This window comes from Lacerta agilis, chromosome 1 (genome assembly GCF_009819535.1).
Source record: "Lacerta agilis isolate rLacAgi1 chromosome 1, rLacAgi1.pri, whole genome shotgun sequence".
Classification (NCBI taxonomy): domain Eukaryota; kingdom Metazoa; phylum Chordata; class Lepidosauria; order Squamata; family Lacertidae; genus Lacerta; species Lacerta agilis.
In genome coordinates this window covers 41,046,254-41,071,469 of record NC_046312.1, presented here as the reverse complement: position 1 = coordinate 41,071,469, position 25,216 = coordinate 41,046,254, and the positions used below count along the sequence as shown (strand labels likewise).

The window sequence follows — 25,216 nt, the reverse complement described above, 5'->3', positions numbered from 1 at the left end:
CTTTCTCTCATTACCTCAAATGCTTTGTGCCATCTGTTGGTAACAAAACTGCATCTGGCAAATTACCCATTGATTAGGGCGCCCCTGATAATTGGGGTAGAAGCTCGTGGAGACAGGCCCAGCAGTGGGCATGAGGAAAGCTACTGGTGTGAAAAGAGATGGACCCTGGAGCGTCAAGGTCTTGCATCCAAATGTATGTCGGACAAGGCTTCTTCCTGAAAATGACTAGGACCAAGATCAGCTGCGTAAGTTTCTTTCAAATGCAGTAATTCCCTGCAGTGATTCCTGATTGATTTCTTGTTGGGCAATCAGGACTCTAGTAATTCATTTCCTGTGCACAATATTCCTCTTCCTGCATAGTCTGCATATGGGGACAGCCTAGTGAACTACAGTGAACCAATAATGCACCTGTATTCAATGTGGTGTTCTTTAGATACAGACTACAACTCTCATCATCCCTGGCCACTGGCTATGTTGACTGGGACTGATGGGAGATGGGAGTTCAGAAACATCAGCAGGGTACCATATTGGCTACTCCTGACACAGTGGAGCCAAGTTTATCTGGGCAGAGCTTCCTAATGTGATCTCACTCCTCACATGCACATCCTCACTCCAGGCATGTCCACATAAGGACAGGGCTGTGATTTGTGAAACAGAAAAATCCACTAACCTAGCCATGAATGCGTGCACTTGCCTTCCCAGATTCAGATCCTGCCCCCACCCCCTTGTTCTGCAACACAGAGATTATACCAATGACCTGCCTTACAAAATTGTTGTAAGGATTGCTATGATAATGTGCAAAAAAAAAAAAGATTACTAATGCACCAAGTCTTATTACACGAGGCCTACAATATGAAGCCTTTAAGAAGGCTTGCAGGAGGATATATGAAAAAGTAACAGCATGGGATAAAGTGACTGATGAACATAGACCAATAAAATGCTAAATGTGAATATGTAGGAGAGTTTAGGTCCACAAATGACCAAAGGCAAAGTTTGTCAAACAGCAATAGGGTATTTGTTATTCCCTGTGACATTCGCCTCTGCTCCACAGAAGAGAGAAAAGGGATCTACACTGGCAATGGAAGATACAGAAGTAGGATACATTCATCTACACCAGGCATAGGCAAATTCGGCCCTCCAGGTGTTTTAGGACTACAGCTCCCATGACCCCTAGCTAACAGTACCAGTGGTCAGGGATGATGGGAGTTGTAGTCCCAAAACATCTGGAGGGCTGAGTTTGCCTATGCCTGACCTACACCAATTTATGTGCCTGCCATCTACATGAAATCCAACAGTCGGCCAGCAGAACTGACATCACTGACAGAACAGATCACCCTTTCACAGCCCCCCCCCAAACTCTAGAGGATTGAGGTACCCTCTGAAACAGAGGGGCCTGGGAAGTCCCACTGCGCAAGCCCCATGATGCAGTGCTGATGTTGCCCGCTGACTTTACGGGGCAATGGATTCAAACTACAAGAAAGAAATGGATTCATTGCCCATTACGGGGCAATGGATTCAAACTACAAGAAAGAAGATTCCACCTAAACATTAGAAAGAACTTCCTGACAGTGAGAGCTGTTCGGCAGTGGAATTTGCTACCAAGGAGTGTGGTGGAGTCTCCTTCTTTGGAGATCTTTAAGCAGAGGCTTGACAGCCATCTGTCAGGAATGCTTTGATGGTGTTTCCTGCTTGGTAGGGGGTTGGACTGGATGGCCCTTGTGGTCTCTTCCAACTCTATGATTCTATGACTTTTAATGGATCCTAGGCAGTGAACAACAATGCAACCTGGAGGAAAAGGCACCCAGATGAGACCTAGAGGCTATCTGGTAGCAAGGTTGGGAGGGCATAAAGCCATCTTCCTGCCTGGCTCAACTTTTCATCCGTACCAATAAAGGGCACCTGCAGGCCGGGAGACACAGTTCTCATTACGTCAGTGCATAAAGCCCCCGATTCACCTCTATATTATGGAAAGACAATACACACAACAAGGAAACCAGCAGGCCTCCCCTATCAGTCACACCCCTTTCAGAATTATTTCCTTCTTTTCTTCTCCGCTTCCCAAGTTCAATTTCGGCGAGTTTCACTCTCTCCCCCACCTGCTCTTCCCATATTAAACATTGATGCAGGAGCGGAACGTGATAGTGGTGGCATTTCTTTACCGATGCAGCGAGTGGAGGAAGGGCAGGGGGAGGGGGAGGAGGGGTGATGCTGAGGGTCGGGGAGACGTGGTGGAAACGATCGGTTGGCGAGCCTGCTTTGGAGGGGAAGCAACAGAGAGGAAGCGGGGAGTAACATCTGGCAGGCAGAAGCAGGGCTGAGAGTGGGGTCAGAAACAGGCCTTGTGCTGAGGCAGGTCATTGTATATGCACTTTCAGCCTCAACAGTGGAACGAGGAGGGTGTAACATTACACACTTTCTCTTAAAGCCTACCCAGGTAGCAAGATTTGCAAGGCACCGGCAGCCTATTCAGCAGCAAGGGTGTTTGCGGAGATGGCACAAACCTCATCCAGCAGGCACACGCTGTTTCAGATCATCAACAGTTCTTGGTCAGGTTCAGAGGCCGAGACTGCCAGATTTGGTTCGCTGCTTCTGTAGAAGGTAACTGAAGATGGGCAAGGACCCTACAGGAGCTGATAAGCTATGCCTGCATCTTTGCTCAGGTATCAACAGTATCCAATGAGCGTCTGAAATCAGAAGCAGCAATGGGCTGAAGCAAGAGAAGTGTTTCAAAACGTACTCATCTATATGCTGGTGACCATTAATATGAATTAATATTACTGCAAAACTCAGAAGACAAACTGACCAACAGGTTCTGTTTGCTTCCCAACATGATCTCGAACCAACAAACTATGAAACACTTAAATGCAATATTATATAATAGCAGTTGTAATACTTTGTTACCTTTTTTTTCTTTGTTTGTTAAACAAAATGAATTAATAAAAATTAAATTTTAAAAAAAGTAAATGAAACACTTAAATGCAAGCACACCCATACAGGGTTGTACAGGCTGACAGCATCAGTAATCTCTCCAAGGCTCAAAACACAAACCTAATGTAATATCTGTGAGATAGGCTATGTGGAGAAATTAATTTGGCCAAGGCTACCCTTGTGGGCATAAAAGACTTGTGTTCTTCCAGTTGCTATTGGAATTATTGATCCACAAATCCATGACTTCACACGTGAAATTAATTGTTTGCATACAATTGAAACCTCTGCTTTATAATCTGTATCAATTTATTTTTAAGTAAACCCTTTTCTCGGTCTTTGACAAAACAGTGGCATCTAGTGGCTGGTCCCAGTGTTTTTACTCTTACCGGTACTTCAGCTTAGCATTTTTAGAACAAGATGGGGGTGGGAGTCGAGAAACCTAGTTGTTCTGGATAAATGCAAAATGAGTGGCAGATTAGTATTTATGAATTCTTGTACTAGAACGGTTTCAACAACTACATTACTGTATATACAATTAGAATTTCATATATTTCCAGTTATTGTTTAGCTAGCTTAACAGCAATGTGGCTTTAAAAAACCAATAAACTTTTAACAACTGCGTAACATTTGTACTGTTATCATCTTTCATTTTCTTTCCTTTTGCTGTTCTTGAGGAAAAGCTATAGCTGTGGAAACGGGTTATGGTTTAATGGCACAGCATCTGCTTTGCATGCCGAAGGTTTCTGGTTCAATCTCCAGAAAGGCCCACAGTTCAATCTATGGCACCTCCATAGGTAGGACTTGGATTGTCTGAAACCCTGAAGAGCTGCTGCCAGCCAGAGCAGGCAATGCTGATCTGGGTGGACCCATGGTCTGACTCAGTGTTAAGGCAGCTTCTATGTACTGATTCACAACACAAAATACCAAAATACCAAAACAAAAACATCATAGCTAGATTTCAAAAAGCCCAACTAAAATTAGTGTTTGTTTTAGTGACACAATCTTATAGCTTATGCCCTGACCAAAAAACAAACAAACAAAAGGTCAAGGGAAGCCACACACCAGGATGTTTACTCCCAGCATCTCATGGTGACAATCTAGCTCTCAGCATATCTAGATGACAATGCATCCCCAATAACTGTTTATTCCAATTCAGCTTTAAAGAGCAGGTTTTTGTGGCGAAAGCTCCAGAGCTTAAAAGGGGGGGGGGTGCTTGGACACACACCTGTGTCTGTAAAGAGTGGGGCAAAATGTAAGTGTGGATTGCACATAACTGCACAAGTCTGACTCAAAAAGAAATTGGATTTGGCATGTTGAAGGCTACCACTGAGCTCAAGAAGAAATCCATCTTTAATATTGATAATGAACATGGTGAGCAGGAAATGCTAAGCATCATTGTACACAATTCTAGAAAGTTTGTAATAACATTTGAGTTTCCCCATGAACAATTCCTCTTTCTGTGTCACATATTACTTTTAGTGTCCATGAAGTAAATAATATTTTTAATTGAAACTAATGAGACACTCAGGTGCATAGCTGTCAACCCTCCCTGCTGTTTCCCAATGCTATAATAAGGGAATTTCCCGCAAAAAAAGGGAAAGGTTGCCAGCTATGCTCAGGTGCTCCACAGCCTCATCACACCAGAAGCAGGCAGCCACACGCATATTCCAAGCAGCCAACAAAAACCTCAAAAGCCAGCTGACCATTTCAGAAAATTTTAATGTGCAATTAAAAAATAACAACTGAGGCACATCCTTGGGAGCAGCTTCACCATAGAAACCCTCTTGTTCAGACATTACCTTGCTCGTTATTAATTCAATTCATAACCAGAAATAAGAGCGAGTGAATCAGTCACAACCTGGACCCATCCTGTGCTTCCCATTCATGTTGTTTGGTTGCATCTATTAAGGTTTAACTCTGCCCAAAAGAAAGGCTGCAACTGCAGGTGAGGAAATGGAGGCGCCACTGAGACGATCGGCTAGATTATCTGCTAAACCTGCCCCCACCCACCTAAACCAGAGTCAAAGCCCCCAAAGGAAGCACCTAAGGGGGGAAAAGGAGCAAATGATAAGAGAGAGGACTGAAAGGTAGCCAAAGGGAAGAAAGGAGTGAAGGAAAAAGATGAATCTAAGCAAGAAGATGCTAAAGAAGATGCTGAAGTGTCTGACGACAAGCCAAATTCTGAATAATAAATTTAGCCCCCTTCATTCCCATCGTTTGGTATCCATACCTCCATACCATATTCGTAAGAGAGGAATATTTTTCTCAACTCTTTTTATAAATGCAGGTTTTCTTAGCAGGAATTTAATTATGGAACATCTTCATTTCAGTTACTTGTATCTTAAACCAACGGGAAAACAAACAAAATCATTGTTTTGTGATTGTCACAGTTTGTATGTTACCTGGAAAGAATGAGTGGTGGGTAGCCATTGGCTTCCGTCACTATATAATCCCTTTTGTTTTGTAGGTCATACAAGACTTCAAATTTTCACCCTTGTTATGTGCTGAATGGTTTCTTAAAGTAGGGCGGTCTAAAAATGATTATGATAATAACGCCACAAAACAATTGCGTCAGACATTCCGATGGTTCTGTGGGTTGCTTTTATAAAGAAGCTGGGATATTTTCATGAAAAATCATAAGGAACTAGAAACCTTGTATCCCAAATGTAGTTCTATTTGCCACATTTTACAGAATAATAATAAAGTATGTAAAGGGGGGGAGGCTAGAAGCAAGAGGAAATGTAGTTCTAGTTACATAGTACCTTTGACATGATTTAAACTTTGAGTCCCTCAGCTGGCTTTCCTTGTGACCTAAAGTCTATTCCACATCATTATTGCCTTTAAAGAGGGAGGGAGGAATGATACCTTTCAGCTCTCCAACTACATCCAACAGTTGTTCCAACCACACCCTTTTTCTATGGTCATTTAAGGATGTGAATTCTGAATTGTCCTGCTCCAGCTTCAGGATGGATTTGCTGTTGGCGACATGCGAGTTTCCAATTCTATGTTTTAATATCAGTGCACAAAAATGTTCAGCTGTTAAGACCAGGAATGGTCAGGTGCTGCTCTAATTAGGGGCAGCGTGGACATTCAAATGAGAGATTGTAAAAAATAAAAAGGCAACAAAAATAGCATGGAACACCTTAGATCTGCGCAAATGCTATCAAGTCAGAGTGCCACAATTTCTTCCCCGCATACTGTGAACAAAATGAAGAAATCTTACAGCATGTTAACAATTTGCAGCTACCTGACATTAGCTTTCGGAAAGCCACGGGGGGAAAGAACAACACAACCTCAAAAGAGAAAAATAAAAACATAGCATTTTACATGGAACTGCTTTGCCTAAAAGTGAAGCTTTTATGCCATATTACAGGCATAGGCAAACTCGGCCCTGCAGATGTTTTAGGACTACATTTCCCATCATCCCTAACCACTGGTCCTGTTAGCTAGGGATGATGGGAGTTGTAGTCCCAAAACATCTGGAGGGCAGAGTTTGCCTATGCCTGCCATATTAATACAATAGACATGTGTCCGGAACAGGACTTCATGCACAATTTCTCCTTTTATGTTTCTGACACAGAACACGATCTCAGTCTCACGACCAAGAAAAACAGCAGGAGATGCTCCACATTTGAAAACAATACAAGTGTAATCCCCACCACGGCCCAATTCTTTATCGAAATATGGGCGTAATCCAGGTATGGTAACACAAGCGGTAATGTTTGGTTACCTCTCAGCAAGAAAAACATCCATTTAGAATTCATATTAAGGATGTCTCTAAAGAAGCCTTGTGTAGGCAGCTGTTAAGAGTGCTTTGTAGAGCTTCAATATAATTGCCTTAGTAGCAATGACCATTACCGACACCCCACTTTGCCCCACTAACATACAGATTGTGAGACTCGCATAATACTTTTTCAAATCCCCACCGAGCTCACGTGCCTAAGGTGCCTGGTGGCTAGCTGCCAAGCCTCATGCTCTCTCTGCAAGCAGTTTCATGCTCCAGTGCAGGAAGGAACATGTCGTCCTTACAGCCAGCTCTGCATCTCCTCTTCATACCTCTGTGGATCAATGAAAGGCTTGTCAATAGACCGGATCATCAGCTCTCCACAATACACACATTCAGCTGCCACAATATCATCAATGTCAGCTTTCATCTGCTCACGGCTTAACTGTCCCTTTCCTTGGCTAGAAGTATCGGTGTCCTTAGGCCGGTGGTGGGATTTGGAGGGCTGGCTTGTGGCCGAAAGCTTCTTTTGAAGGTCTTCCAGTTTAGCCTGCTTATAGGCAGGCAAGTTTGGATAAACTGCCTGCAGAAGGCAATCGTAGTGGAACATGTGCCCACAGAGGAAGAGGTAGAAGGGGCGGTTCAGGAGCGGGAAGTCACATGCCGCACATTTCTCCTGGGGTTCCACAGAGCCATATTTGTTCCTCATTTCCTGAATATCTTCCCGGATCCTTTTGGCACTCTGTGTGGCTTCCTCCATCTCCGTCTTCAGTTCCTCTATGTGCTTGTTGTAGGCCTCTAGAGAGTTGCAGATGGCTTCCTTGAAGTGATCGATGGTGACAAAGTCTGGAAAGAATGGCAGGACATCTTCAATCTTCAGCAGGTTGCAGCTGGAAAGGCAGGCCATGGCCTTCTTGACATCCTTCTCTTCCTGGACGACATGTCGCGCTATCTTCAGCCAAAGCTTCTTCCTCAGCTCCTCATCGTCTTCAGGGAGGTCTGCACAGGACTTTGCCATATCTACATCCACCTGGGAAGAACAAAGCAAAAAGGAAGCAAAGAAAGATAAGGAACTAGTCACCATTTACCCTTCGCTCCTGTCATTAAATACATGGTTGGTAAACGAAAGACACCGCTAAGAGGAACCAGACATAGTTACATCAAAATAAAGGTAACAAGAGGAAGGTGATGCATCTCTTCTCCCCCAACCAAATCTTGATGTTGTTTTTGGTTGCTGCTTTCAGTGGTCCGGGATCCTTTTGAAAATTCATTTGTCCAGAGATGAAACAAGATAGAAAAATTCAAAAGGAGTTGCATTTCCCCATGGAACACATTTTTTGCTCTTAACCAACATGGCTGGGGAAAACCCAGCCAGATGGGCAGGGTATAAATAATAAAATTATTATTATTATTGACATAGAATCAATAATGCAGAAGACCATTTGGATGTTCTCTTTACAAAATGGAGGTTACTGGATGCTTTCATTAATTGCCCACGAGAACAATAAAGAGTCATATGGCACCTTGAAGAGGAACACATTGAAGAATTTCACATTTCAAAGGCTTGTCTGAAAGACAATGAAGACAGGGATGGTTCCTGCAGAGCCTCTACTGGCAGGGAGTTTCACAGGGCAGGACCTGCCATGCTAAGGGCTCAGTCCCAAATAAAGGCTGACTGAACCTCAGGGGCATGGGCAACCACAAGAAATGCCCCATATACACATGGCCAGGAGAGGGAATTCTAAGCAGTGAAGTCAGAGGAAAACTAAATGAAAGAAGTACAGACAGTGGGTTATATCAAACTCATGTCTCTCCAAGGATGAAAGGCTTGGAGTCTTCCGCCAGCAGAACACAGATCAAGGTGATCTTTGGCGATTTTGCCCTCCCCATTACATTACTTCCTGTGCTATTCCAAAGGGTCTCCCAACCCTCTGGAGCAGATTGGAAGCGTTGCAGGGGGGAGGCGGAATTTCCAAAGATGGCTTCACTTACGGTTCCACTGACAGAAGTCTCTGCTGGATCTAAGAGCCTTTCAACAGCAGACGTACACCAAGTGTACACAGCCCAGCAGCAATTACGTGAAGGTGACATAGAAGAGCTAAATGAAACGTTGTTGTCTAGAAACAGAATCTCTCAAAATGTCAGGTGCTGGGACAGATAACCATACGCTTCTTGTGAGTTTCCCCCCAAACAACTGCTAGCTGCTGCTGAAAAGAACACCCAACCAGGCCAGCAATGCAATTATTCCATTAGACAATGCTGTACCAACAGACTCTTGCTTTCCAGACAATGAATACGACAACAGTGTTTCCAGGTCTTCTGTCTACACCAAAACTTCCATAATCCTTTCAAGCCTTGAAATTAACCTAATGCATTTTGAAGTGCATAAACAAATGGGGTCATTGTTCCCCTACCTGCAAAGCGAGATCCACAGCTTCCTCATACATCTCCATAACTTTGTACACATGGACACAAGCCCGGTGGTGGCCGTGTTCTGCACAGAGCCGAAGTGCGTACTTCAGGTCATAGTGGATGTTGTCGGCATAGGTTCCAGCGCGTTCCAGGTACGACAACAGCGAGTCAGGGCGACACAGAGCATAGAGCGACAAGAGGTAATTATGAATGGCCTGCTGAGTTTCCTTCAGTTCGCTCACGCAGAACTCCATGTATCGTATGGCTTCGTTGATCTGCTCGGTGCTCCCACTCTGGCTGTAGTTGACAAGGGCGGGGATGAGGTTCTTGGCGTCCAGTTTCTTCCCCATTTCGATCCAAGCATCCACCAGCTTCTTGGGGATGTGCTGGATCAAGACTGGAGAAAACTTGTAGAAGAGCACGTCGTCCCTGATTTTGGACAGGACTTCCAGTGCTTCGTTGTAATTCTCATGCTGGCAGTAATGGGCTATCACCCGTTCGTAGTCGTGCATTATGACGGCAAAGTACACCATGTGTTCCGTGTCCCCGTGGCTTGCCAGCAGCTCGTGAATGGTTGCTCGGTTGTTGAACAGGCAGTCTTTGTTTTTGGGGCTGCCCAAGAAGCTGCGGAACTTGTCCCGGGTCTTCTCGTAGAGGTCCCGTTTTGATGCGTCTGCTTCCAGGACTCCTAGGCGGTTTAAGTACAGCTCCGTCAGCCATGTGGTCAGCAGGGTTGTCTGGGTCTTTTCAGAAGGCTTCAAGCTAGCCAGTTTCTTAATCAGAAACTCCATCAGCGCCTCTTCCTGCTTGGCTTCAATAAATTTAAGAGCAATCTCCTCAAAGTAATTTTGAGTCAATGCGTAACACTTTGCACTATCCAGGTATCTCTTGTTCTGGAAGCAATATTCGGCCTCCTTGGCCAGCACGATATCCAAGCACTCGGGGCGGTCCTTGCAGTACTCTTTAGCCAGATCAAACTTGTTGATGTTCGTATACATCTTCCACACATCACGGGACTCTCGCTGCACATTGTATCGAAACACGGCCTTTTCTGTGTGGATCCAGATTTGCCCAAATGCGGGATCTTTGATCATACGCTTCAGCGAGCCAAACTTTTCCAAGAACACATCCTGGAAGACAACTTGCCCATTCAGGGTACACACAGCCTTCACTCTGTCGGGAAACATCAGCAGAAAATGAAACTGCGTGAGCACTATATTCATGGGCTTGTTGGCTACCGCGTCTACGTCAGATGGATATTCCCAGACCTGCTCATCGCTAAGAATAGAGTCGGGACGTCCGTAGTCCAGCGATCCATACAGGACACCATTGCCCATCATCCAAGCAAAAGCACTGGGGGTGGAGCGAAGCTTAGGAGTATAAAATGCAATTTCGCTGTAGCCAAGGCTAGCTGGAAACTCGCGGAAGCCAGGCAGGTGATCTGCAGGCATGCTAAATATTGCTCCGAAGGCTTGCTGCTCAGATCCCTCTGGAATCTTGCCAACAAACTGGAAAAGCCTCTTGCGAGTAGTGGCAATGATAAAGCACTTCCCATCAATTCCTCGTTCTATCTCGAGGCAGCAGACTGGGGCAGGTCCTGCCTCCTCTTCTAGGTTATAGATCTGGCGAAAATACTGGTCAGGGTTAGTGCCGAAGAGACTGCCTTCACTGACCGAGACCTCAGCTTCGTATATCTGGCCTTGGGATGTTCCCACCAAAATGGGGCCCGTGTTCATCTCCGAGCCAAGGAACTTGTTCCAGCCCACACTTTCAATCAAGTGACCTTTCCAGCGTGACAGGATCCGCACCTTCTGAGCACTTCGGTTCAAATAGAGGCACTCACTGGTGTTCAGGGCAATGATAAGGTGAGAACCTGTAGTAAAAAAAGGGATATCGCAACAAAGATGAAAACAGAGGAACATAGCAAAATACCTCTCCTTAGACACATCTTCTGATGCCTAAAGTTTTCAGAAGCTTCTAGAAATAGATTTGAGAAGCACAAAACATTCAACTCCCATCCTGCACATATTTGTCATATCATTAAATACCTAGCATAACACTATAACGTATCTGTCATGCACATTTAGACAGGAAGGCCATTAAAAATCCTGATTATTCTTCAGGAATCTCCTATTTGCCTTCATTGTTTCCATCCAAATGAGAACACTCATAATTATGCATAAAGGTGACTTAGAATTTGGCTTCTTTTGGTGTCAGTAGATGTCAAATTTGCTACAAATCTGAATATTTTTAAAAGCTATCAGCTAACACATTACTTTACCTTATTTCAGTTCACTCAAAGATCAGTTTATCTTGAGAAGACAGAAAGCATACAAGCTGCAGTGCCCCTGTGATAAATCTTAAGATAACGACTTGTGGACATCCAAGTCTGAATATCATCACTGTGCTATGAGCACATTTAATCAAGAAAAAGTGTATTGAAGGAATACCCTTACAGGATGGTCTGACCAAAAATATAGGTAAATGAAGAAAGAATAACAGAGGCTATTTCAAATGTGTGTTTTCAGATGAATGTGCACTTTACAAAAAATCCCCTAAGGGAGAAAAATATATTTTGTTATTACTGTATATGGAGTGAACTAGGGATGGCTTTTCTAGACATAAGCATTCATACTGCATGCAACAAACAAACCCCATAACATAATGTTTGTGGCATTTACTGAAGATGCCAAAGAGCACTTTGCACCTCCTCTTATTGCCTCACCTGTGTGGTCCAAAAAGAGCTTGTGAACTCTGGCTTCATCCTTTCGTCCAAGCTCTACCTGGTTAGGCTCATCTGCCTTGGCCAGGTCAAGCCTACATAAAAGGGGAAAGAAAGCAAATTGTTGAACATTAGGGGGCGGGATTGTGCAGGACTAGCAGAAACTTTTCTGCTTGGCAGAATTATCATTCAGGCTGGGATTTGGGACTGGAACAGCCTCAGCTGCCCTGACTGATGTTCTGTCCCTGATGTCCCCATCTAGATGTTAATTATGCTGGATCTCACAACAGCTTTTGATATCAGCAACCATGGTTTATTATGAGACTGCCTCTGTGAGATGGGAGCATTGCGCTATTGTGGTCCTCTTCCTACCTACAGCGCTAGTTCCAGATGGTAGCACTGGGCAACTTCTGCTCTGCCCTGTCGCTATTAATCTGTGAGGTACTGCGGGGTTCTATACTGTCCTCCATGCTATCTAACATCTATATAAAGTTGCTGGGAGAGGTCGGCAAATATTTGGGAGTTAAGTGCCATCGGTACGCTGACAACACTCAGATCTTTTTCTCCCAGTCACTTGAGTCAGGTGAAGGGGCTAGGCCACTGTCTGGTCAGCATAATGGGCTCAATGAGGGCAAGTTAAATAAAACTGAATCCCAGCAAGTCACAGGTTGTGTAAAGTAGTGGGTCCAGACCCTGAGGTCGTCATATGAGGCCCTTTGCCATGTGCCTCTGAAGGTGGTGACAAGAAAAAGGACCTTCTCAGTTATGGACCCCATTTTGTGGAATGCACCCCCCAGCAAGGTCCGCCAAACACAGACATTGACATCATTTGGGCACTAGATAAAGACTCACCTCTTATCCCAGACATTTGACTGTTAACATCCTTGGGTTCTGCTGGACTTTTAAAGGGATTTACTTTGTGCCAATTATGATACATGTATTTTCCTTGGAGTTGTGTGGGTCGCTTTCAGAATTGTGCTGACACAGTTGTGGGTTGACTTTATCTCTGCTTTTCAATTCATGTATATTTTCATATTGTTTGTAATTTTATGTTGGGATTATTATTTTTTAGTAGAAAGCGTCTAATAAATCGAGTAATAATAGGAGGGAGGAATTCAGCATCATGTTCTTCTTTCATCCTTCCCACATCCTATGAAATTTCAAACAGGATAACAAAAGACTGCACATACCTAAAAATGATGTCTTTTCCAAGACTCATACACAGCTGGTTTGAAGAGACAACCAGGCTATTAATCTTTTCAGGGGGGTTGAAATCAATCCTCTGTTTGTTAAAAATTGGGGTCTCTTTTTCTAGGCGAGCATTCACATACCCTTAAAAAAGAAGGAAACAGTTAGGTTTTTTAAAAATTGAAATCAAACTGCAGCACAATCCTGTGTATAAACCCCCAATCCCCATGGACATACTAGACAAGGAAAAGTGATCCAATTAAATACACTGCGTTTACTGAAAACAGTTAACTGCCTTTGTGCCAAATAAAATAAAGAGAAGCATTAATTTATTCCTGTTGAGGCATGTGCAGAGTGCCCATCTCATGCCAGCAGAGTGTGCCAAAAGAACAGAGAAACACCAAAGTGCTCTAGAAAGAGTCAGTTGCTTTATATAAGCCATGAATAAGCCAGAAAAGAATGACCAACACATAAATAATAATGCAAGCAAGTCTGCAAAATGTATGCACTGCAGATGAAATGCAACATCAAGGAAGGGGTGCTTCTAGGACTAAGGTGAAACTGTGAAGCTCCCTTGTTATTTTTATAGCTGAATGCTGGATGTTATTTAAGTAATTTTGATATATTTATTGTATTGGAATGTGGTTGTTTGATATGTTATTATAATTGGTTTTGTTTTGCTACATTATGAAATGGTTGCTTTTTTGTTAATACAAAATTGTTTTTGTATTATGTGTATGTTTGAAATGCATCCATTTATTTGTTGTAAGCCACTTTGATCATGGTTGCGTGTTTTTTTTTTAGCAAAGTGGCATACAAGTAAAATGAATGAATGAATAAAATGCATACAAAGGCAGACTGCGGAGTAGGTTAAACAAAAGACTATTATAAGAATCTCAGTGTTAAAAGATATTAATCTGGAAATATTGAGAATAAAGATACAACTTGTTTCCAAGCAGACATGCACAGCTGTAACATTATAATCTCTCATTCAATCAACAACTACCATACATAAAAGATGATGACTCAAAGTGGAAATGAATCTAATGTGCTTTCTAAAATATATATCCCTTTCATTTTGGTTCACTTTCCACTTTAAAAGTGTTCCGTTAAATGCAGGAAGTTACAACACACACGCTAATGACAGCTGCAAACAATTTCACTAAACACACTTAACCACATTTGTTGGGGCTTTCATCTCGCTAGTTTCCGCAAACGTTGGTGGACAGCAAATTGCACTGGCCGATACAGAAAGATGCAGAATCTTCATTCATACAAATATTCAAGGATACTACACAGATACACAGTCTTCTGTTTGGGAAACTTAAAAATGTGTAGTTCCAAGAACTTTTGAAACCTTCCCAAGGTAAATATGTCTCTTTTCAAGATCAAAGAGAAAAGCATAGTTTTCCACTGAACTGGAAAATAGTGTGACATCCTCATAGAACACCACATAAATGGAGCCATTTTTTTATCATCCACAGATAGTATCAGAGCTTTTGGACCACATCTGCCCTTCAAAGACACCCATTTTTCCTAGGCTCACATTTATTGTAAGTCTGCAGAACACCAGAAAACCCTTTAAACAAGATCTGCAAACAAGATCTGCCCATATCACCTCAGGGTGGATGACAAAAAAGGGATGAGCAGTTGTGGGTCCCTTCCCAAGTTAATTAATATCAGATTCACTGGAAGTAAATGTGGGGGCAGAGAGCGGAGAACCCTGATGCCAAAGGAATTTATATAAGCGGCAGTACAAGCCTGGGAAAATGTTCACAAGTAACATGTACAGTACTTGGAAGAACTGACACGGACTAAAGCAAATGTTCCAGATCATCCGGCTTCATTCTTTGCAACACTGACCTATGCTGTTCCACTTGCCTCAGTTCTTCCCAAAGAATTCCTTACTATATTCTGGGATGGGAAAGTTCCAGTAGCACTGAACCAAATCACAGAACGGCACTATAGCAGCTGTCTTCCATATTTTGACCCTGCTTTAAGGTTACCCTCAAATCACAACCTGTGTTAAAATAGGACAGCATCTAGATAACCGCAGATTCTGTTTGCTTTTCATTCAGATGGGAGTGACATGAAAAATAAAAATTGCATGACAGAGTATAACAAGCTGTGGACTCCTTTTTTCAACTATCATTTCTGTTCTGTTGAGACTATCCGTAGCATCTGAAGGACCATCTCTTCCCACACAGATCTGCCTGTGGGTTGCAACCAGCACAGAAGGTCCTGTTGTGCATCCTAGCATTCAGTGAGACAGGACTGAATTTCTACTCCAGTAGCATCTTCTAGACAATGAAATTCCAGATATAAACATCTTCAAATGCCTTCGGATAGCAAGAGTAGGCCGTTCATGGTACTGCTTAGTGATTACTTCTGCTGCTTCATTTTTGTGTGGTGGCACACAGACATGGTTATTTCAGTTACAGGTGGATAGCCGTGTTGGTCTGCCGAAGTCAAAACAAAAAATAAAATAAAATAAAACCTTCCAGTAGCACCTTAGAGACCAACTAAGTTTGTTCTTGGTATGAGCTTTCGTGTGCATGCACACTTCTTCAGATGCACTGAAACAGAAGTCACCAGACCCTTATATATAGTGAGAGGGGGTATGATTCAGAAGGGTGGTGGGAATGGGTGATAGGCTAATAGCTGTTGTAAACCTGTTGACGACTGTTAATGACTGCAATTGGTCTTACAGGAAAAAGCAAGGGGTGGGGTTAAAAATAGCTTTGTCATGTATACCGAGATAAGAATCCAATGTCTCTATTCAGACCAGGTCTCTCCATGGTTTTAAGTTTGGTAATGAGTTGCAATTCAGCAACTTCTCTTTCCAGTCTATTTCTAAAATTCCTTTTTAATAAGACAGCTACTTTGAGATCTTGTATAGAATGTCCTGGGAGATGGAAGTGTTCTCCTACTGGTTTCTCTGTCTTAGGATTCCTGATGTCAGATTTATGTCCGTTTATCCTTTGGCGTAGGGTTTGGCCTGTTTGTCCAATATAGAGAGCTGAAAGGCACTATTGGCATTTGATGGCATACACAATGTTAGACGATGAGCAATTAAATAGTCCTGAGATGGTATGTTTGATGTTGTTGGGGCCAGTAATGGTGCTGTCCGGGTGTATGTGGCAGCAAAGTTGGCATCTGGGTTTATTGCAGGCTCTGGTGCCCTTCAGCTCTCTATACTGGACAAACAGTCGTCAACAGATTTACCACAGCTATCAGCCTATCACCCTTCTGAGTCATACCCCTCCCCACCCTCTCACTATATATAAGGGTCTGGTGACTTCTGCTTCAGTGTATCTTAAGAAGTGTGCATGCACACGAAAGCTCATACCAAGAACAAAATTAGTTGGTCTCTAAGGTACTACTGGAAGGATTTTTATTATTTTTATATGGTTATTTCAAAGCTCTAATCATGTTTTAGATTTGCTGTAAACCTCTCTGAGGCCCCTACTCAGGTAGGAAAGAAGGATATAAACATTTTGAAGAGATAAATTGCCTCCATTGTGAACTGAGAAAGAAGCAGAACCGTTGGGGTTTTGATCTGATAGTAACAAACAGGAGGGAAGACAGGAAAACCTTTTGCCACACCGGCTAGGGATCCACAGGATCAGAGTTCAGATCGCTCAATAGAGCCTATGGCTGCTTATTCGGGAAAGAGCGGCCTTAGAAACGAAGGGTGCATGGGCGTATCCAGTATAGGGGGGGCAGGCCTTTTGTTTGGGGGGAGGCAGAACCTCCGTTTGCTATGCATTTTTATTGATTTTTATTTATTTTGGGGGTTAGGCAGCTGCCCCTCCCTGCTACGCCCATGGAAGGGGGCATTGGGGGAATGTGCATTCAACTCCTGGCAGAGAGGAGGAGGCAGAAAGAGCCGAAATACACGCAGTTTGAAAGAAGAGACACAAGTGCACTAATGAATGGATTCTGCTTCCCGTCCTCCTACCCGTGTGCGGGATGCCCAGGCTGGCGCGGTTCTGCTGCGAGGAAGCCGAGTGCGAAAGCGAGTCCACGTACTGGTCCAGAATGGAAGCCATGGCTGCTCCGGCAGGCGCCACGCCCAGCCTTCCCGGAGAGCTCTTCCAAGCCGCCGCCGCCGCCGCAGCAGCACCTCCTCGGCTCTGGCCCCCGGCGACCAACAAGAGGCTCGGCTCGGCCCTCTCCCTCTCCCTCTATCACTCCCACCACCGCCTCCGCCTGCTCCTGCTCCGATCAGCTGACGAGACCCGCGAGCGCAGGCTGCGCTTCCTGTTTCCGGGTCGAAATCCCGACCATAGAGAAGGGAGCGCAGGCAAGAGAGTTCAGTGGGCAGCTTCTCTTGCGTCGCCCGGCTCTCTAGGCACAGCAGGGGCGGGCTTAGGACAGTTGTGTGTGTTTTTAGAAAGAATAATAAAGCCAGAAAAAATATGAAATGTTCTCCCTATGCAGGAGGCCTGAGTTTGACGTTGAGTGAACGTTTAGCTTTACTATTATTATTATTATTATTATTATTATTATTATTATTATTTAAATTTCTGTACTACTCTTCATCCGAGGATCACAGGGTAGTTTTGCAATTTAAAAACAAAGAGGGCTGGCAGGAGGTTATTAAATCGCGGTACGTAACGTGTTTCTAGGCGCACAAACTTGGACCTTTTTGCAATCGTTCGGTGGATTTTTAACATGTATTTATTTAAACAATATATATATATCACTTAACTGCAATAGTCTCTTATGTGGTTTACAAAGATGCAGTACAAAAAATAAAAATCAGTTAAACCTGCAATACTGAACACACAGCACTTGGTTGATGCAGGCTGTGCATCAGAGCCACGGGGGACCGCTAACCGTGGCTCCCTGAAGACTTCAGTGAATACAAGGGATTGGGCGTCCTTGAAGTATGCTGGAGCCAAATTAAGTGCCTTGTAAATGCATAGGAGAACCTTGAACTGGTAGCATGTGGGCAGTCAGTGCAGACCCCTGAGCTCTGGAATAATGTGCTGGTGATAGTCTGCAGTGTTTTCCATCAGCTGGAGACTCTGGATCAGGACCAAGGATAGCCCCACATAGAGCACATTGCCATAATTAAGTCTTGAGGTTACCAATGCATGGATCATGGGGATCGGACCCTGTCAAAGAATAGCTATTGTTGATGTACCAGATGTTGCTGGTAATAGGCACTCCTAATCCCTGAGGCCACCTGAGTTTCCAGGGACAGATGGATCCTGGAGCACCCTCAAGACTCCAAGCCTGTACTTGAAGGAGTGCACCCCACCCAAAACAGGGAGCTAGCCAATTTCCTGGACATAGGAACTACCAACCTACAGACCTTCCATTTTCCTAGGGTATTGGCCCTCATCCAGTCCACCATAAATGCCTACTCAGAGACAAGCCCTGCTGAGCTCAGTTGAATTTGTTTCAATCCTATATCCGCTTACCTGGGAATAAGCTTTATTTAAATCAATTCATTGAAATTAATTCATTGAATTTCTGGATACGTGTGTAGGATTGTGTTGTTTACATTGGTAGAAGGAGCTAGGGAACATCCTTCTGGTTTCTTTTTAAAACTTTTTATCAAATAAGAAGGCCCTGTACTAAACTTTTAAAAGCCTATTTGTATCATTATTTTCCCATGGACTGAAATTAGCCGCTGGGGAAAGTCGGTACTTGAAAGCCCAGCTGGCTCCAGTGCTCCCAAGAGGGGCTTGAGAACAAGACACATAAGCTGGTACTAAGCGCCTGAGGGGAGAAAGAAGCAGCTCTCTTTCCACAGGGTGATTAAAATGCTTTATCTTCTTTCATACTCACAGAGCATAGCGTATGAACAGCTTTGTCTGTGGTACATCTGTAGATGAATAGTATGTTCAGTATCACTCTGAGCTGGACGAAGACATTTTGCTGCCTGAGACAGTGCAGCAGCTGCCCCACCCCTCCAGTTTTGACTCCTGAAATCCCACAAGTGTGGCTTCCCCATCCCTGGCAGTAGGGGGGTGGGGAATGCTAACAATTTGCAGCTCCAAAATCAGCTGCCTCACTGTCAGCAGGTGCTTCAAACAGAGGTGCTGTGGGTGAGGAAATCAACTGATCTAGATGGAATGATCTGGTGTTGGACCCATACAACCATCCAAAGCACCAAATTGTTGACTGGAGATCCTTCTGGAATTGGAGCTGTCTGGAAGCCCACATGGGGGCAGATAAGAGTGCTTCCCCCCCAACTTCAGTTACCATGACAGCTACACTCCTATCTTGGGGAAACCGACCTAGCCTCAGTCATGGATGTGGTAATTGCATCCATGCTGGCCTACTGTAATGCACTCTTAGTGGGGCTGACTTTGAAGACTACTCAGCAACATCAGCTGATACAAAATAGGGCTGCATGAGCCCTTCTTGGGGCGAGACGGTTCAATCACATCACACGGCTCCTATATCAGTTGCACTAGTTGCCAGTGTGTTTCCAGGGGCAATTCAAAGTGCTGGTTCTGACCTTTAAGTCCATAAATAGTTTGAATCCACATTATTAAAATTGACTTTGGAAGCGTAACTTGTGTGTCAACCTTTAAGATCAATTTAGACTTGTGGCTACTAGTGGTAGGGTCTTCTCAGTGGTGGCGCTGTCAGTTTGTATTTCTTAGTGCAGAAAGTAGATCTTTCCTCTTCTGATTAATTCGAGAGGGTTCTGGAAGCTTCCCTGTGTGAAAGAAACAAGCAGAAGGTTCATGATGTTTGGGTTTTTCCTTCAGAGAAGCTGAGTGCAGCTGATTTAAACTGGTTCTGCCTTCATCAGTCACCTTGACTATAAAAGTAAGACCAGAAGGAGCCTGGGTTTCACTTTCTCTTTCTATCTCTTTTCCTTCTGGTGTGGTGTTCTGCACTTAGTGCAGGTTTAGACTTATTATAAGTTTTTTTATTGTAATTTTAAGTTAAGTCTAATGCAAGTGGATTTCTTATGGACAGTGCTAATCCTGAATGTATTGGATTTGTGACCATTATGCTCATTTGCCTTCAGTAGCAGTAAAGCTCTGCTGGATGAAGTACAGTACAATTGCCTCTGGTCTATTTTTGGGGATCCTGCAACGTGTTTAAGTTTTTATTCTGCTAACTATACATCGGAGTTCTGCTCTAGATCAATATTGAGTAGAATTTCATGACAGGTGCCTACCTTATGGAATTTCCTTCCAATAAATATTATGGCTGCCCCCTTCGTTTTCAGGTTTTGGGGGGAGTTTTTAAAAGTCCTGTTTTCCCTGGCTTTTAGTTGAAGCTTTTACTGTATATGCCACTGGAAGACTTTTATGGTATTTTAAAATGTATCATGCACAGTGTTGGTCATTTTTATTCATTGTTGTATGATATTTTGTGTATTGTCCTGTTCTTACATATGTTGTACTCTACCCTGATTTACTTCTTGATCAAAGGTAGCACAAAACATTTTAAATAAATAAATAAATGTTGCTCATAGCTGGGCTGATAAGATGTTATAAATTTAAGCTTGTTGCAGATCACATCATATTGTTTCCACCTCAAAGAGCTTTGTTGTTCAGTCGTTCAGTCGTGTCCGACTCTTCAATGCACTTATCTGGGATTAAGCATTTTTTAAGGTAGTGGGGCTGCTGGGGCACATTTTTGAGGAGAAATGCATAAGAAGTCTTTGGTGCGCCTGTTGTGCTACAGGCCCCCAGAAATGAAGATCCATGCCAGGTTTCAGTTACAGGTAGGTAGCCGTGTTGGTCTGCCATAGTCAAAACAAAATATAAAATAAAAAAATCCTTCCAGTAGCACCTTAGAGACCAATTAAGTTTGTTCTTGGTATGAGCTTTCGTGCTACTGGAAGGATTTTTTTATTTTATATTTTGTTTTGACCATGCCAGGTTTGTCCAAGAAGACACTCTTGCTGTGTTGTTGTTGTTGTTCAGTCGTTCAGTCGTGTCCGACTCTTCGTGACCCCATGGACCAGAGCACGCCAGGCACGCCTAGGTTTGGCCAGGTTTGTCCAAGAAGACACTCTTGCTGTGTAGCTGTGACAAAGAAATGAATCTGGTCTTTCACAGGGTCGTCACCACCAATATCAGACTACTGCTACAAGTGGGATTATTACATCCTGCTTTGAGTAAACATCGGTCCATTAAATGTGTACTTTGTTCATCTGATGAAATGGGCTTGTGTAGTCTTAGAAGCAAGTCCCACTGTGTTAAATGGGGTTTATGTGTTTGTGAATGCCACTGGATTCATCGTAGCTGGTTTTGTCCACTAGGTGGCAACAAAGATTTATTTTTTAAAAGACACATCTGAAAAGTATCAAGAGAAAAAAAGGCAACTCAAACAAATACCTGTTTGGTGGGTAAATGCTGGCCTACATCTGAATCAAGCCAAGGCAATCAGACTAATATATGTGTTGTTGTTTTTTTCTGGAAGCATTAAAAAAAACCTGTTGCTTTAATTCAATAAGCAACTTGTAAAGATCTAAGTAGCCAACATTTTGAGAACGCTGAAGAGTGATGTAGAGGTTATTCCTTCTGCACATTTCAAGTCTAATTCTATTCAGTGTTGCTTTATTTGCATAGCAGGCAATCTAAATAATGACAAAATATAAGAACAGACTAAATACTGCGGATCTTTATAAAGCCTCAGAGTTTGAATCCATTGCACTCCCTTTGCAGGGGGAGGAATCCCTGGCCATGAGCCCACCTGGAGGATTGATTTTGTTGGTGAGCACAAGAGATAGGGTCTTTTTTGTGGTGGTCCCCAGAATGTGGAATTTACATAGGCCGCAGACTTCTTATATTAAACAAATAAATGGCATTCACATTCTCTAGTCAAAACTGTGACAATGGGCTTTGGGAATACAGTGGTGCCCCGCTAGACGAATGCCTCGCTAGACGAACGGCATTCGTCTAGCGGAAGCTGCCCCGCAAGACGAAAAAGTCAATGGGGCTGCTTCGCAAGACGAAAAATTTTCGTCTTTTTTTCCGTTTAGCGGAGCGCGGCTGTCATTGCCGCTTCGCTAGACGAAAAAACCGCTAGACGAAAAAATTCGCAGAACGAATTATTTTCGTCTAGCGGGGCACCACTGTAGTAACAGACCTTGGATCAGTCAGCAAATTGGCAAGGAATTTTTTATTTTATTTAGTTTTTACAAAGTTTCACACTATTTACTGTTCCATACAGTGGGTCGTTACATTTTAATCATGGGCCTTTCTCATCATGTCCATCAAGATCATACAGCATTTTAAACAGCAATGCTGCAAATTTATTTCACTGTTGAAATTAGGGAGTTGGCTTTTCCCCGGCTGGACTGAGATGAGCTGTCAAAAGTGACGCTTGGTGAATCAGCTTTAGCTGGCTCTCTCACTAATTAGATAATAATTAAGCAGGTGATTGGCAAGGGATGTGTATAGCTCATCTCCAGAAAGATCTATCTTGGTTTCACCAGATCCCTTTTACTTTGCTGCCATGCTGCCTCTTCAGTTACATCTGCAGGGATCCCGATCTTTCTCCACACACCTTTCATTCTTTATCAGTGTGTGGGACACAGGGTGCAATCTATGTTCCCTAATTTGGAAGTTAGTTCCATTGGGTTGGATCCAAACTAGCTTTCAGTGGAACAAAGTGCAGCCCTGTTTAGGGAGGCTTTTAATGTTTAATAGATTATTGCATTTTAATGTTCTGTTGGATGCCGTCCAGAGTGGCTGGGGAAACCCAGCCAGATGGGCGGGGTATAAATAATTTATTATTATTATTATTATTATTATTATTATTATTATTATTATTATAGCTAACTTAGTCTGGATCCAAACCACTGATTCCAAGTAAGCTTTTTTCTACTTCAAGCATAGGGTGTGGCAGAGCAAACCATTTAAGGCAGGCATAGGCAAACTCCGGCCCTCCAGATGTTTGGAACTCATAGCTGTCAACCTTTTCCTTTTTTGCGGGAAATTCTCTTATTATAGCATTGGGAAACAGCAGGGAGGGTTGACAGCTATGTATATAGCAGTGGGGAACAGCAGGGAGGGTTGACAGCTATGTTGGAACTACAATTCCCATCATCCCTGACCACTGGTCCTGTTAGCTAGGGATGATGGGAATTGTAGTTCCAAACATTTGGAGGGCCGGTGTTTGCCTATGCCTGACCTGATTTAAGGAGCTGTGACTCTTCAGGAGCCATACACTGATCTGAAGCATGTCAACACTTCCATTGACTTCAGCCAGATCACTTTGAGACCTACCCATTCATTGAGAATTTGGGGAATGGGGGCTTGTTCTAGTGTCTGTCTGTCTGTCAGGTTAGGCTAGCTGGGACCTGTGCTAAGATATCCTCAATTGCAGCACTAAGTTTCAGTCTCCAAGGAGGCCTACTTTAAGACCATCTTTATATTATTCCTTTGTGTGACAAATGAAAAACAAATTTAATTTGGAATAGGAGATACAATGTATTGTGACTGCTGCTGTGGCTTTTGTATTGGATTGCTGAGGTAAAGCATTTTTTTTAAAAAAAAACATGACCACCACCCAAACACACAGTTAATTATCCAGTAGAAAGGTCAGTCGCAGGGGCCTTGTCTGCAGGCCCACCATCAAGGTCTTTTCAGTGGTGGCCCAATATCTCTGAAGCTCCTTCCCAAAGGAGGTATACCTGGCTCCTTCCTCTCACAAAGCTACAATTCCTAGACTTCCCTGTGAAGAGGGATTGATTGTTAAACCACTCTGGGAATTGTAGCTCTGTGAGGGGAATATGACTCTTGAGAGTCCCATGGACTGCAAGAAGGTCAAACCTATCCATTCTCAAAGAAATCAGCCCTGAGTGCTCACTAGAAGGGCAGATCCTGAAGTTGAGGCTCCAGTACTTTGGCCACCTCATGAGAAGATAAGACTCCCTAGAAAAGACCCTGATGTTGGGAAAGATGGAGGGCACAAGGAGAAGGGGACGACAAAGGATGAGATGGTTGGACAGTATTCTCGAAGCTACTAACATGAGTTTGGCCAAACTGCGAGAGGCAGTGAAGGATAGGCGTGCCTGGCGTGCTCTGGTCCATGGGGTCACGAAGAGTCGGACACGACTGAACGACTGAACAACAACAACAAGAGGGGAATATGAGCAAACAGCTCTCAGAGCCCGTAATAAACACAGTTTCCTGAAGTGTTTGAGGGAAACCATTACGGTTTAAAGTGGTATCATAACACTTTAAATGTATGGTGTAAATGTGGCCTGGCTGGACCTGCCTGCCTTCCTCTCCTCTCACACACAGTGTGGCAATCTCCTCTTTCCCTGAAACAAGAATAACAAGCAGCTTGGAATCCTTACCCCCCAGATGCCCCTCTGAGTGATGTCGCAAATCATAGTGGGGAGGAGGGCAGCCCTCAGGCTCAGCTGAAGCCACTTCTCATCTGCCTTCCATTTCCCCACAACTGACTTCATTATACCCACCTCCATTCTTTACCAATACACTATGCAAGGTCAGTTCAACAGGGCAGAACCACAGCATCCTTCTGCTCAACAAGCAATAAACCTTTATGTCTTATCAAGGATTTATGTTTATGCTGACCACTGGGGAAATTCCCCATTACGACTGCGAGCTTCTTCCTTTTGTTTCTCTTCTTTGGTTTATCTTCCTTGCAGACCTTGTAAGTAAATCAACACAAGACACTTTCCTGCTCCTCCTCCCTTTAGTTTGTGTGCCTTCAGTCCCAAAAGTCACAAACATTCTCTTCCCATGCATTTTGTAGCTGTTTGGCTCCAGTGTTCCTAAAACAGTACTTTCTCTCAGGATCCATATATATGTATGTGGGGCCAGTGTGGTGTTGTGGTTCGAGAACTGAACTAGGACCCAGGAGAGCAGGGTTCAAATTCCCACTCAGCCATGAAGCTCACCGGGTGACGCTGGGCCAGTCACAATCTCTCAGCCTAACCTACCTCACAGGGTTGTTGTGAAGATAACATAGGGGAAAACAATGTGCACCATCTTGAGCTCCTTGGAGGAAAGGCGGGATAGAAATGTCATAGTTAACTAAATAAATATGTAGACAATCCGCCAGCAGAGGAGACTGCTTCATGCATCTGACAAAATCCATGAAAGCTGATTAAGATTGGTCACACCAATTAGCCTTCACAGTTGCTGTGGAATTAACTAGAAGAGGATTTTTTAAATTGCTACTTTAAATATGTCTTTACTGCTATTGATCAAAAGATTCCATAATGCCTACAAAACTCTGAGTAGAAGTGTGAATAAGAGTATTTTAAAGCCCAGTCCTGT

General features: G+C 43.5%; 1 protein-coding gene across 1 annotated transcript; it reads right to left on the bottom strand.

Moving 5' to 3' along the window:
- Positions 1 to 6,587: 6,587 nt before the first annotated feature.
- On the bottom strand, positions 6,588 to 17,105 carry VPS18 (VPS18 core subunit of CORVET and HOPS complexes). The gene is made up of 5 exons (XM_033145491.1): positions 16,936 to 17,105; positions 12,977 to 13,118; positions 11,790 to 11,881; positions 9,067 to 10,937; positions 6,588 to 7,682 (listed from the first exon to the last, which is right to left on the bottom strand). The coding sequence occupies exons 1-5, from the start codon at positions 17,024 to 17,026 to the stop codon at positions 6,954 to 6,956; spliced, it is 2,925 nt and encodes a 974-aa protein (XP_033001382.1). The 5' UTR covers positions 17,027 to 17,105; the 3' UTR covers positions 6,588 to 6,953.
- Between the last annotated feature and the right edge of the window lie 8,111 nt (positions 17,106 to 25,216).